Source organism: Oryctolagus cuniculus, chromosome 18 (assembly GCF_051225735.1).
Source record: "Oryctolagus cuniculus isolate XC-2025 breed Fujian yellow rabbit chromosome 18, ASM5122573v1, whole genome shotgun sequence".
Lineage (NCBI taxonomy): Eukaryota > Metazoa > Chordata > Mammalia > Lagomorpha > Leporidae > Oryctolagus > Oryctolagus cuniculus.
The window spans coordinates 5,399,160-5,411,337 of NC_142884.1; the positions used below are offsets into that span (position 1 = coordinate 5,399,160).

General features: G+C 45.4%; 2 protein-coding genes across 11 annotated transcripts in view; both read right to left on the reverse strand.

Moving 5' to 3' along the window:
• Positions 1-10,763, reverse strand: part of ORYCUNV1R1504 (vomeronasal 1 receptor oryCunV1R1504) — a 119,762-nt gene extending 108,999 nt beyond the window's left edge. Inside the window, exons 1-4 of one of the 10 annotated variants that reach the window (XM_089318686.1) lie at positions 9,348-10,060; positions 8,634-8,703; positions 6,530-6,652; positions 292-1,295 (exon numbers count right to left, since the gene is read on the reverse strand). In XM_089318686.1, the coding sequence (XP_089174812.1) occupies positions 292-1,251 (960 nt within the window). In that variant the 5' untranslated portion in view covers positions 1,252-1,295; positions 6,530-6,652; positions 8,634-8,703; positions 9,348-10,060. The other 9 variants (XM_089318685.1, XM_089318687.1, XR_016224443.1 and 6 more) reach the window with 9 other exon arrangements.
• On the reverse strand, positions 292-1,251 carry ORYCUNV1R1664 (vomeronasal 1 receptor oryCunV1R1664). Its single transcript, NM_001167339.1, has one exon. It carries the CDS (start codon positions 1,249-1,251, stop codon positions 292-294), a length of 960 nt encoding a protein of 319 aa, NP_001160811.1.
• Positions 10,764-12,178: the final 1,415 nt, after the last annotated feature.

The window sequence follows — 12,178 nt, forward strand, 5'->3', positions numbered from 1 at the left end:
TAAGGCTTAAAGTAGAAAAATGAAAAATCAATTTCATGTGACTTAATTAATTAATGACTGTATAAATGTCAAATAAAAGAGGCTGTAGATTTAAAGCAGTTTATTATTGTGACTAATATTTTTATATTTCTAAGTATATATTATCCTACTATGATTGTTTGATAACAAATGTAATCTAATAGTGTGTATTACACCCTATATACATACACACATGTGTGTAAGCATGAGTACAGGGTCTTGTAATATGGCTACCAAATAACTGTGCCTATACTATTGTACAACAAGTGAGTATTATAAAGCAAATACAAGGTACATGTTTCTAATAATGTTGGGGGATTTTGTATTCCTTATCGAGGCAAAGCAGAGCCTGGGTACCCTGGAGTCACAGCTCATGAGAAGATAGGGGCTAAGAGTTGGGAAACAGCCAGCAAATAATGCAGAGATGTTCACTGTCAATCGACTGGGTTTACTAAGAAGAGCCAAATACACTTGGAAAGTGGAGGAGACCGTGTAAAAAAATACAAATGTGCTCACCAGAGCAAGGATGCTCCGAGTAGCTCTGGATTCAGGGGAAGTCCTGGGGGAAGCATGCGTCCCATGAATGTGCTGCACCTGCTGCTTGTGTCTGTGCAGGATGAACACCATGGAGCTGCTGGCCAGGAGCATGAGCCCCAAGGACACAGCATCAGGCAACAATAGTAGTGCCAAGAAGAGCGAGCCTGTGAAGGTGTCTTGGAAGACAGCGTTACAGTACCCATAGTCTTTTCTCTTTGTGATGCTTGTGTTGATCCACTTACTTGTCACGTAGATGGGGGAAATGGTGTTTATTAACATGTTCAGGATCCAGCACAGCATGGAGGAGAGGCCTATGTACCTGGGAGCTTTGACTTTAAGCTCTGCCCACCTAGAGTTCCTGGGGCTGATGGTGATGGCCTGGAAGATACTCAAGAAGCAGGTGCTTTCGATGGACACGGCCCTGGACACTCTTCGTACATAGAAAAGAAGGTTGCACTCAGCATCGCTGGGGAGAAATTTCCACCTTAAAGCTGTCACTGCCTGTGGCACTCCATAGGAGAGAATGACCAAGCAGTTGGCTACAAGGAGGTGCCTCAGAATCAAATCTGTGCATCTTGCCTTGAATCCAGTCAAGGAAAGGAAGACATGATGGGAAAGAAGAGAGAAGTTCCCCAGAATCCCACATATGACCTGAGCTAAGAAGAGCGTTCCTGTGGCCACCTCCCAGGAAGCCATTCTGCTAGCTCCTGGTGACTGACATGTATCTTCACACCAGGTACCTGCATGAGAAGACCAAGAGTGAGATGCATGTACAGCACCAGCTGAACACCAACCTTCTCCAGGAACTGTGATTCAGCCACTGAGAAATCCTGAGAGCTCTTCTTCTTTTATTAAGTGATCTGCCCCCGCCCCCCAAAATGAAATCCTCTCTTTCACAACAAAATAGATACAACTGGAAACCATTGCACTTAGGAAAATAAGCCGGTCCTCCAAAAACAAATACCTTATGTTCTCTCTCATCTATGGTAACTAATAGAGTACCTAAAAGGTAATCTATAGGTGTGAAGTTGACACTCTGTGACGTGATGATTTTGAACAGCCCTTGTCTTGACTGTTGAGGAATAATGCTTTTTTGTTTGTTTGCTTTTTTGATTTTTCTTCATACTATTTGTTGAACTCTCCACTTAGAGTCGGGTTAATTTTATGAATTTAAAGTTAACTTACAATTGATCTTGTGAAAAATAAGAGTAGGAATGAGAGAAGGAGGAGAAAGAAGGGTAGGAGTATTGTCTGGAGGGAGGAAGTGTGGGAAGAATCACTATTTTTCTAAATTTGGATATATGAGATGCATGAAGTTTATCTTCCTTAAGTAAGAAAAAAAAAAGAGATTTCCAAGAGATTAGGGTGTAACCTGCAGACAAGACTTACAGTGTGTGAATCACTGCAGTGAAGAGCACACACCGGCACCGTCTTTGCTTTCCACAAACATGTGAGGCACTCCCTGCTATTGCTTATATTATAAATAAGCAGGGAACTCGGAGAAGGAGAAGGTCAGTGTTTTGTGTGAATTCATAAACAGGCTGGGGGACTTGAACAGGTGAGGACTTGAAACTGCCTGGACTGGCACTGAAGACATGAACCACCACACGGGTGATAAGCTGGTTAGCTGTGATCCCCAAAGAGCCTAGATAATGAGGGAACTTTAAAAAAGTCCTTGGAAAATTTTAATTAAAAGATAAGCTTATTATAGTGCAGAGATTTCAAAATCCATGCATCATGTTTTCCATAATATGCATCTCCATGATCTTTTTGAAGAACCCTTCATATGCATGAATTTTAAAAAAATGTTTTGGACTAAAATAAACTTACCTTTTAATTCCACTTCCCACTCACTTCTCTGAAGTATCCTCACACATTTGTTTTTGTTTTCATAACTTGTTATCTTATTGTGGATCACAGAATACTTATTTGATGCTATTGTTTGTTAACAAGTCCCTATTTATGTCTGCAGGTCAGCAAATAGGCCAAAATCAATGAGGACTGGAAGATGAGAGATTTTCACCAGTGGAGGTGCACTGAGAGCCGTGCAGACCCCAGAAGCCTGCCCCACATCTGGCTGGAGTCAATGAAAGGAAGAAGGCCTCCACAGGAAGAGGGAAAGTTTAACCTGCTGTCATGCCAAAAATACAAATACAAGGACACCTATGATAGGAACTATTAGTCCAGACCATTCCATAAATTATGGGATGGGAAACAATATTGCATAACATAGCTTTGTGAAACCCATAGTTATACAATTTATTTTCTTTAAATGCCATTTCCCCAACTTAAAGAGGGGAAATAATCAACCATAATCCAAAGACCACAGATGTCTTCAGTATAAACATAATCACTGTCTTCATTAGTGGTATCATACACCAAAGTTAGAGAACACATTCCCAACAACTGTCATTCAGTACACAGGAAAATGCGATCCATGTTGATTAATCCCATCTTTATTTATATACATGGAGGTATTACAGGCACACCACTAGGCATCCTAAAATTTGTACCACGATTCTGTAAAGCTGGTTCAATAGCAGATGATCCTGGAACTACAAATGTACTCCAAAAAGTTCTTGGAACAGTCCTGAAGTACCTTAAAGTCAGATTTCATTATCACTTATATCAAATGCCAACAGTCACTCCCATTGATTATTATACCAAATTGCTTTAGGAATTACCTAGAATTCCAATTAATTCTTTCGTAGCTCAGCTCATACCTCAGGAATTATTCTTCCTCCCTGTGAGGGCTGACTTTGGATGCGGTTCATACATAGACACCCAGGAACATCATCCTTTCCTCTGACATACTCTGCTTCATGACTCTGCCTCTCAAATTGAAATAGAACTCATCCAGCTTCTTCCCAGTGGCATCACGATGCGCTCAGTGAGAGGGTCACAGCAGTCAGTACAAGTGCAGAGGGAAGGCTGTCAGATCCTGAGATATGGGTTTGTGATTCCATGACCTCACCTCCCCACAGACAGAACATTAATTATTATCCACTTGGAGCAGCAATTAGAGTGTAGAGTTGGGACTGGAGACTGTTTATGAAAGTTTTTTCCCAGATGCTAATTATTACTGCAACCAGTAGAAGTTTCTAGTTAGCTTCTCCAAAGGCAACTTTGATGTGTTTGAAAAGGCTTTTTAGACAGTCATTGCAATAGTGCAATGGGGTAAGAAGGGACAGTGGAGATCTGGCACATGAGGGACTGGCAGCAAAGGATGGGAGTCTCACTGCATTTCTGGATCCATCAGAAGTTACTTTTATAAAAAAAAAAGTGCAGCTTCCTAATCTGTAGACCATTGAGCTACACTGTAACTTAGGAGCAGAGAAACAAGATGAGACAGAGTAAGTGAGCAGGCTTTTTGAAGATATACAAGCAAAAGGAAGAAAATGATGCTAACAATTTAATTAGAAACCACTGGATTTATTTTTATAGCTGTGTTCCGTGAATTTCATCTCATACACAATTCAATGCCAGCTGATTTAGAAATGTTGTAGGAAAATAAATTTAACAGTATGGCTTCCACTCAGGATAGGAATTACCAACAGAAATAATATCAATAGAAGCGAGAAGATATAAAAGAGGCACTGAGAAATCAAAGTATGGGGTCAGATGTTTAAGAGGTAGATCCTGGCTTCCTTTTGATTTTACAAGAAAAGCTACTACCATTCACCGAATTCTACAGTATGGAATGGTTACCACAGTTCTCCATGGATAGCTAGAGAAGGTTCTGTACTCTCTCTATGTGTGTAATAAAGAGTAGGAAGAGTCTACAGGAATCTTCTAGTCCTGTGTAGAAGGTGTGTTTGGGTGATAATCGCCAGAACAGAAGGTTTCATCAAACTGTGGACACTTGATGCAAGCAAGAAAGACAGTAATTGTATGAATCCTGAAAACACCAGTAGCCTGTGATTATGGTAAGGCTATTTTCTTACACAATTTAAGTAATGAACATTTAAAGCAAACTTAACATAACCATTATGGGTTTTCTAGGAAACATGTCACATATCTTGTTTTTGCCTCTTCAAAAGGTATTCTCTGAAATGAGAATTTGATCATGGAGAAGGCTATGCCTATGCAAGGGTGTATGGGAAATCTCTTGAACTGCTGATCAATGAACCTGAAATAGCTCTACACGGTGCGTCTATTTCACAGATATATTATATGTATATAAACTACAGCCCAAAACTTTCTATTTCAATTTCTTCAATGCAGTAAATTTCATGGAATACATACAGGTATACTCTAAAAAGTTCATGAGAAATTGAATTAAAAGATAAATTTATTTTGGTAAAAACACTTTGAAATCCATGCACATGAACACTCCTTAAAAAGTTCACAGAGGGGCTGGCTCTGTAGCATAGTAGGAAGCCTCCCATGCAACAACAGCATCCAGCTGCTGCGCTTCCAATCCAGCTCTCTGCTGTGGCCTGGGAGGGCAGTGGAGGATGGCCCAGGTCCTTGGGCCTCTGTATTTCTGTGGGAGACCCAGAGGAGGCTCCTAGCTCCTGGCTTCGGATCGGCACAGCTCTGGCCATTGTGGCCAATTGGGAGTTAACCAGCAGATGGAAGATCCCTTCCTCGCCACCCCCCTCCTTCTCTCTCTGTGTAACTCTTTCAAATAAATAAATGGATCTAAAAAAAACAGAAATTCTTTATCTAGGTGGATGTTTACAACTTCCCAATTAAAGATTTAAAGAACACAAATCAGTACTGGAAAACTATATTTACAATAAATAATTTTTAGTTCATGGCTGGTTTCACTTTGATTAAAAAAAACCATACAATTAGTTACAATCTAGGTAGGGCTGCCTTAACATATGTGATCAGCTGTAAGTGTAGGCAAAACTGACTTGCATGTGTGTTGGCTGTAATTGTAGGCAAGGCTGACTTACACATGTGTCAGCTCTACTTAAGGGCAAGGGTGACCTACACCTTTATTTCGAGTGAAATCCAGCTGTTCCAGTGTCAGGGAAGAGCTGCTGCTCTCATGCCAACAATGGGAATGTGGAATGAAACAGGCACTTGCACAGTTGTTCTGGAGTGCATTTCTTAAAATCTAATTTCCTTGTAAGTACCGAACACAGCCACAACTCCGTGAACATTTCTTATGCAAAGCCAGGTGAGGCTCTAGTGAGTGGAAGGTGGAGGAACCTTTTCTGCCAATGGGAGCAGGGCACACCCATCTATGAGCTCATAAAGGGAGGCCCCTCAAATCAAACTGCATGGTCTACAAGCTGAGCTTCCAGATTACATCTGGGGCAGGTGACCCAGATCCCCCCCGTTACTCCCTTCAGTACTCAGCAGACTAGCCCTCCTTCTTCTTACCTGAAACTTAAGAGAGGTGTTCCGATGGAGAAGAACTGAGGAAAAAGGCAAGACATTTCACATTCCACTGAGAGCCAAATCCACACGTAAGGTAGGGAACTGGGCTGTTTGGACACTGGAAGCAGGGTTGTGATTAGGAATGCCAAGAAAGGTGTATTCATTGTGTTGTATTTATGCATCGGGGAGGCAAATGGCTTTTAGATTCAGAGAGAGTGAGAGACAGAAAGAGAGCTCTTCCATCAGCTGGTTCACTCCCCAAAAGGCCACAATGGCTGGAGCTGGGCCTGTCTAAAGCCAGGAGATTCCTCTGGGTCTCCCACATGGGTGCAGGGGCCCAAGGACTTGGGCCATCTTCTGCTGCTTTCCCAGGCACATCAGCACATTAGCAGGGAGCTGGATTGGAAATGGAGCAGCCGGAACTTGAACTGGTGCCCATATGGGATGCTGGTGCCACAAGCAGTGGCTTTACCCACTCTGCCACAGTGCCCTTCCCCCAAGAGTTTCTTAAACAAAAAAATATTTATTTACTTATTTGAAAGGCAGAGAGAAATACTCATTCCCCAAATGCTAGGGCTAGGAGAGGCTGAGGTCAGGAACTCCATCTGGGTTTCCATGTGGGTTGCAGGGACCCACCTACCTGAGGCATCACCTGAGCTTCCCAAGGTGAGAATCAGTAGGAATCTGGAACCAGGAGCAGAGCCAGGACTCCAGCCCAGGCAGTGTGATATGGGACATGGATGTCCCAGAGGCTTCTTCACCACTGCACCAATAAATAAATATGCACAAGAAAGGAGGAGGACAGAAGAAAGTTCCCAACTCTTAAGTGTGAGCTGGGGCAGTTACTTCCAACCCAACAATACCACATGGAAAGGCAGAAACAGGTGCAATTTTAGAGTGCAGACGACTGAGAAATATTACTGCAGTGAGCTGATCAAAAATCTCAAAAATCATACTCCATGACGGTATGCATCCTTGGTATCCTGTGATAAACATGGTAATTCACCTCAGATTGTGGTCACCCAAACCTTACAGACCCAATCTAGTCCCGAGAAAAATATGACACATTCGTACAGAGGGTCATGCAACAAAATATTTCACCTCTCCAACTGTCACAAGATCACTGAAAACAAGGAGAGCCTGAAGAACTGCCAAGCCAAGAGGAATCTAAAGAGACTTGTCAGCAAACTAATGTATCCTGGAGAGGATCCTGGGGCACACCAAGAAAACTGGGTAAAAACTAAGGGAAACAGCACAAGGAGTGGATTTCATTAACACTGGTTCACTAATTGTCACACGTGTCTCAAACTAATATCTGGGCATTCTCCATATTGTAACTTTTCTGAAAATGTTATAGAAAGTATTAAGAACAAAAAGAAAAAAAAGGATGTGTAACCCTGGGTGGTGTGCAAAGCTTGAAACATTTACCACCTGATCCATCAAAGGAAAAACTGCCTATTCTTGTTCAAGATCAAGAAGTAATATTGGCAGGTGCCGCGGCTCACTAGGCTCATCCTCTGCCTTGCAGCGCCGGCACACCAAGTTCTAGTCCCGGTCGGGGTGCCGGATTCTGTCCTGGTTGCCCCTCTTCCAGGCCAGCTCTCTGCTGTGGCCAGGGAGTGTAGTGGAGGATGGAGCAAGTACTTGGGCCCTGCACCCCATGGGCGACCAGGATAAGTACCTGGCTCCTGCCATTGGATCAGCGCAGTGCGCCGGCCGTGGCAGCCATTGGAGGGTGAAACAATGGCAAAGGAAGACCTTTCTCTCTGTCTTTCTCTCTCACTGTCCACTCTGCCTGTCAAAAAAAAAAATAAGAAGTAATACTTGATATCAAACCCTATTGCTTCTCACAGTTCACATAAATTCACTGAGAAAATGTGAGGCAGTAACATTCAAGAAAATCTAGATAAAAGAACAAATTTCAGTATATTGATTATGGGGAGGAAAATCCTGGACTTTTAAAGTTCCCACTCTTAAAAAGCCCCATAAAACTGATACCTTTGACATTTAAAGAAAAGAAAAGAAAACAAAACAAAATGAACTGGGGCTGGCACTGTGGCTCACTTGGTTAATCCTCTGCCTGAGGTGCCGGCATCCCATATGGACACCGGGTTCTAGTTCCAGTTGCTCCTCTTCTGTTCCAGCTCTCTGCTTTGGCCCAGGAAGGCAGTGGAGGATGGCCCAAGTGCATGGGAGACCCGGAGGAATGTACCTGGCTCCTGGCTTCAGGTTAGCATAGCTCTGGCCGTGGTGGGCATTTGGGGGCTGAACCAACAGAAGGAAGACCTTTCTCTTTGTCTCTCTCTCATTGTCTAACTCTGTCAAAATTACAAAAACAAACAAACAAAAAACGAAAACCAAAACCCATCATTTTCATTCCTACAAGGCTGTGAAAATCAGGTCCATGGAAAAGATCAAACACACCTGGTGCTTAATTGCACCTAAAAATGAACGCTCTCCTTACCACCCCACAGTCCAGCATGTTCCTCCAGGAGGTATTTTTCTACACAGTAAGACTTTTAGAAAAGCAGAGTACACAGGAAGGTTCTGAACATAGGTCAGGCAAATGCTGGCTGGAGAGGGTTGCTGTGGGGAGGCCACCGAGTGACGCCGCCGTGTCGTGGCACCACTCTGGGAGGTTTAGTGGGCTGAGTGGCTATCAGGAAGGATGTTGACGGTCAGGGAAAGCAGCCAGTTCTAAGTGGCACAAACACAGTAACTGAATGAGCATGACGGGGATGTACCTGAGCCTTGATGTGAAGATGTGTTACAATTTCTGGTCCTCTTCAGGACACTTCCTTAGGTGTAGGACAGCTGCTCTGGGGGAAAGAGAATGAGACGCTAATGCTTTCTGGATACAGGCTACAGAAAACACCCTCCGAGGAACACCTGCCCCAGGCCATAGCTGAACCCATTGAAAGGGGCACTGGATGGGAAAGACCCCTGAAATACAAACGTAGGTCTTCCCCCACCTACCAAACTGATCATCCCTACACACACACAGGAAACCCTACTCCCCAGGCCACTCCTTCCCTTCATTTGAATGGCCTGCGTGGCAAGCACTTTGGACTCTAAAATTAGCTTCTTCTGGCTGTTCTGCGCGCTTCCTGTCATTTCATGCTAGATTCCTGGGCCCAGTGCTCCCAGCAGGAACCACACAGAGGGAAGGTGAAGGCAGAGATGTGGACACACAGGTGACACTCACGGCTGTGCTCACTTTATAGGCCCGGCACCCAAACACTACCTCTCCCAGGCACAGCTCAGACACAGGCCCCGTCTGCGCTGACTCCCAGAGCATTACCACCCATCCCTGGCAGCGTGTCAGAGGTGTAGCCCGCCTCACAGCACGCCACCCCTGCAGATGGCATAGAGCAGGTACCCTCACAGAGGCCAGCTGGGTTACTCCCGCTGATGCTCACACAGCCCTGCCCCAGTGACCCCATTCGACTCACACACACCTGTGTCTGCCACGGGGTCCAGGCCACATTCAATAACACATAGCTGTCCGCCGAGACGCCGGCATCCCCTACAGGTACCGGTTGGAGTCAGACTGCTCCACTTCCAACCCAGCTCCCTGCTAGTGCGCCTGGGAAAGCAGGGAATGGCAGCACAACACACACACACACACACACACCACACCACACCACACCACACCACACCCTCACCCCCCAGCCACCAGGACACAGTAGTGGCCCAGGCCCAGGTTTGTATCGGGTCTCCTGCTCCCTCCCTCACGGTCGTGCCAGCAGCACCCTGAGCTGGCTTCTTTCTGGGGGAGCAAACACTTCCCCTCAGGGCCCAGCCAACCCTATTTCCCCGAGAGGACAGGACCGGAGCCCGGCAGAGGGGAACTCCGGATTGCGCCCAGGTGGGACCAGCGAAGAAGAATCACCCTCCCAGCATGCCACGCTGCACACTCCCCATAGGCCTCTGGGAAAGGGAGTCCCCAACGCCCCAGTCTGCGCTTTTTCCCAGCATGCAACTCCACGCAGCCCTAACAGAGCCCCGTGGGCCTCTGGGAAATGTTCGTCTGTGTGGCATGGTGGACGCCGCCTGCCGAGTTCTCTGCTCCGTAGGCGTCTTACTGGTTTCTGATCGGGCTGATTTCCCGTAGGCTCGGGGTGAAAGTACTTCAGAGCCGGGGAGCTGCGAATGCCGCGAGCCCTGGTTTCTCCCCGCACGGAAACAGGATCGTGCTGAAGACGATGCCCCATAGACTCAGTCAGGGAGCCGTCCGGGGCGTGACCCAGGGGGCAGAAGGCCCTCTCTCTCTCCCTCTCGGGGTCTTCAGAGAAGGATTGCTACAGATGACTGTCAACGATTACATGGGAACAAGTTTGATAACCTAGGAGAGATGGGCCAATTCTTAGCCACATAGAACTTACCAAAATTGAATCAGAAATCAAATACTGGGGCCGGTGCAGTGGCCTAGCGGGTTAGGCCGCCACCTGCAGTGCTTGCATCCCATATGGGCACCGGTTCAGTGCCAGCTGCTCCACTTCTGATCCAGCTGTCTGCTATGCCCTGGAAAAGCAGTAGAAGATGGCCCAAGTGCTTGGGCCCCTGCACCGGCATGAGAGACCTGGAGGAAACTCCAGGCTCCTGGCTTCAGATCAGCGCAGTTCTGGCCGTTGCAGCCAATTGGGGGGTGAACCAGCGGATGGAAGACACCCCCCATCTCACGCGTGCTTCTGCTTCTCCTTCTCTGTGTAACTTTTTCAAATCTTTAAAAAAAATCTAGACTAATGAGTGGCATGACTGAATCAGTAACAAAAAGTCTATCATCAGACCAGATAACCTCTACCAAACACTTCAAGAGAAATTAACACTAATTCTTTAATTATTTCAAAAAACGGCAGAGGATGGCATTGTTCCAAACTCATTCTATGAGTCCAGAATTACCTTGATACTAAAACCAGACAGAAGCACAACAAAGGTAGAAGGCTACAGGCCATCTCTCTTCTTCATGTACATAGTGCAAAACGCCTCAAGAAAGTTCTAGGAAGTCACCTCCAACAGAACCATGAGCAGATTATTCACTATGGTGAAGTGGGATTCTCTTCAGCCATGTAAGGTCGGTTCAACATCCATGAACCTGATACATGACGTCAACAGTCATAGGAAGGACAAAAATTATAGGAACATCTCAATAGGTGCAGAAAAGACATCTGATAAAATGTACCACTGCTTCCTGATAACCCTGAACAAATAAGTATAGAAGGAATATACTTCAACATAAAGAAGGCCTTATCTAATAAGGCAACCGCTAACATCATACTGAATGAGGAAAAACTAAGTTTTCTAAGATCTGTAACAAGACAAGGATGCCCACGTTTACCACTTATATTTAACACTTCTGGAAGTTCTAGCAGTCAAGAGAAAGAAATGGCATTCCAACAGGGAAGGAAGAAGTCAAACTGTCACAGTTGTCAGATGAAATGATCCACCAAAAACTATTTTTAAAAGCAATTTATTTATTTGAGTAATAAAATTAATGAAGTGAAAGATGTCTACCCGTGGCATAGCGAGTAAATCCCTGCCTGCAGTTCTGGCATCCCATATGGGTGCCAGTTTGAGTGAGTCCCGGCTGCTCCATTTCCGAAGCAGCTCTCTGCTATGGCCTGGGAAAGCAGTAGAAGATGGTCCAGGCCCTGGGCCCCTGCACCCATGTGGGAGACCTGGAAGAAACTCCTGGATCCTAGCTTCAGATTGGCACAGCTCTAGCTGTTGTAGTCATTTGGGAGTGAACCAGTGGATGGAAGACCTCTCTCTCTCTCTCTCTCTCTGCCTCTCTGTCATTGCCTTTCAAATAAATAGATAAATCTTTTTTAGAAAAGATCTGTGCAATAAAAACTGTAACACATTGTTGAGAAGAAGAGGCTCAGGGTGGAGCTCAATGGGTTCCACACACCTTTCTGCCATATCTGTGCGCCCATGTCTCTGTGCCTCTATGGCAACTGGTGTCATGGTAACCAACAGGCCCACTTGATTGGCTCGTTGCCCACAACTCTGCTTTTACACTGCTTGGCAATGAGCCACGTTTGTCCGTGTAAGCCCTTATAAGCAACTGGGGGCCATGGTTAGATGCCGCTGCTTGTGGCTGTTTGTGGCTGCAGATGTGAATGGGCAGAGTCTCTGAGTGTGTCCCACTGCCACCAAGGACATGAAGGCGGATACCTTTTGTGGCCCTACTGCCGTCATGGGCCAGTGGCTGTTGCGTACGTCTCACCATCCCCAGGAGTAAAGGAGGGATAAATCTACAGTGATTCTGGATTGTTCTCTGACTGTC

Coding starts and splice junctions, on each gene's coding strand:
- ORYCUNV1R1664 (NM_001167339.1), bottom strand. CDS start 1,251: ATGGCTTCCTGGGAGGTGGCCACAGGAACGCTCTTCTTAGCTCAGGTC.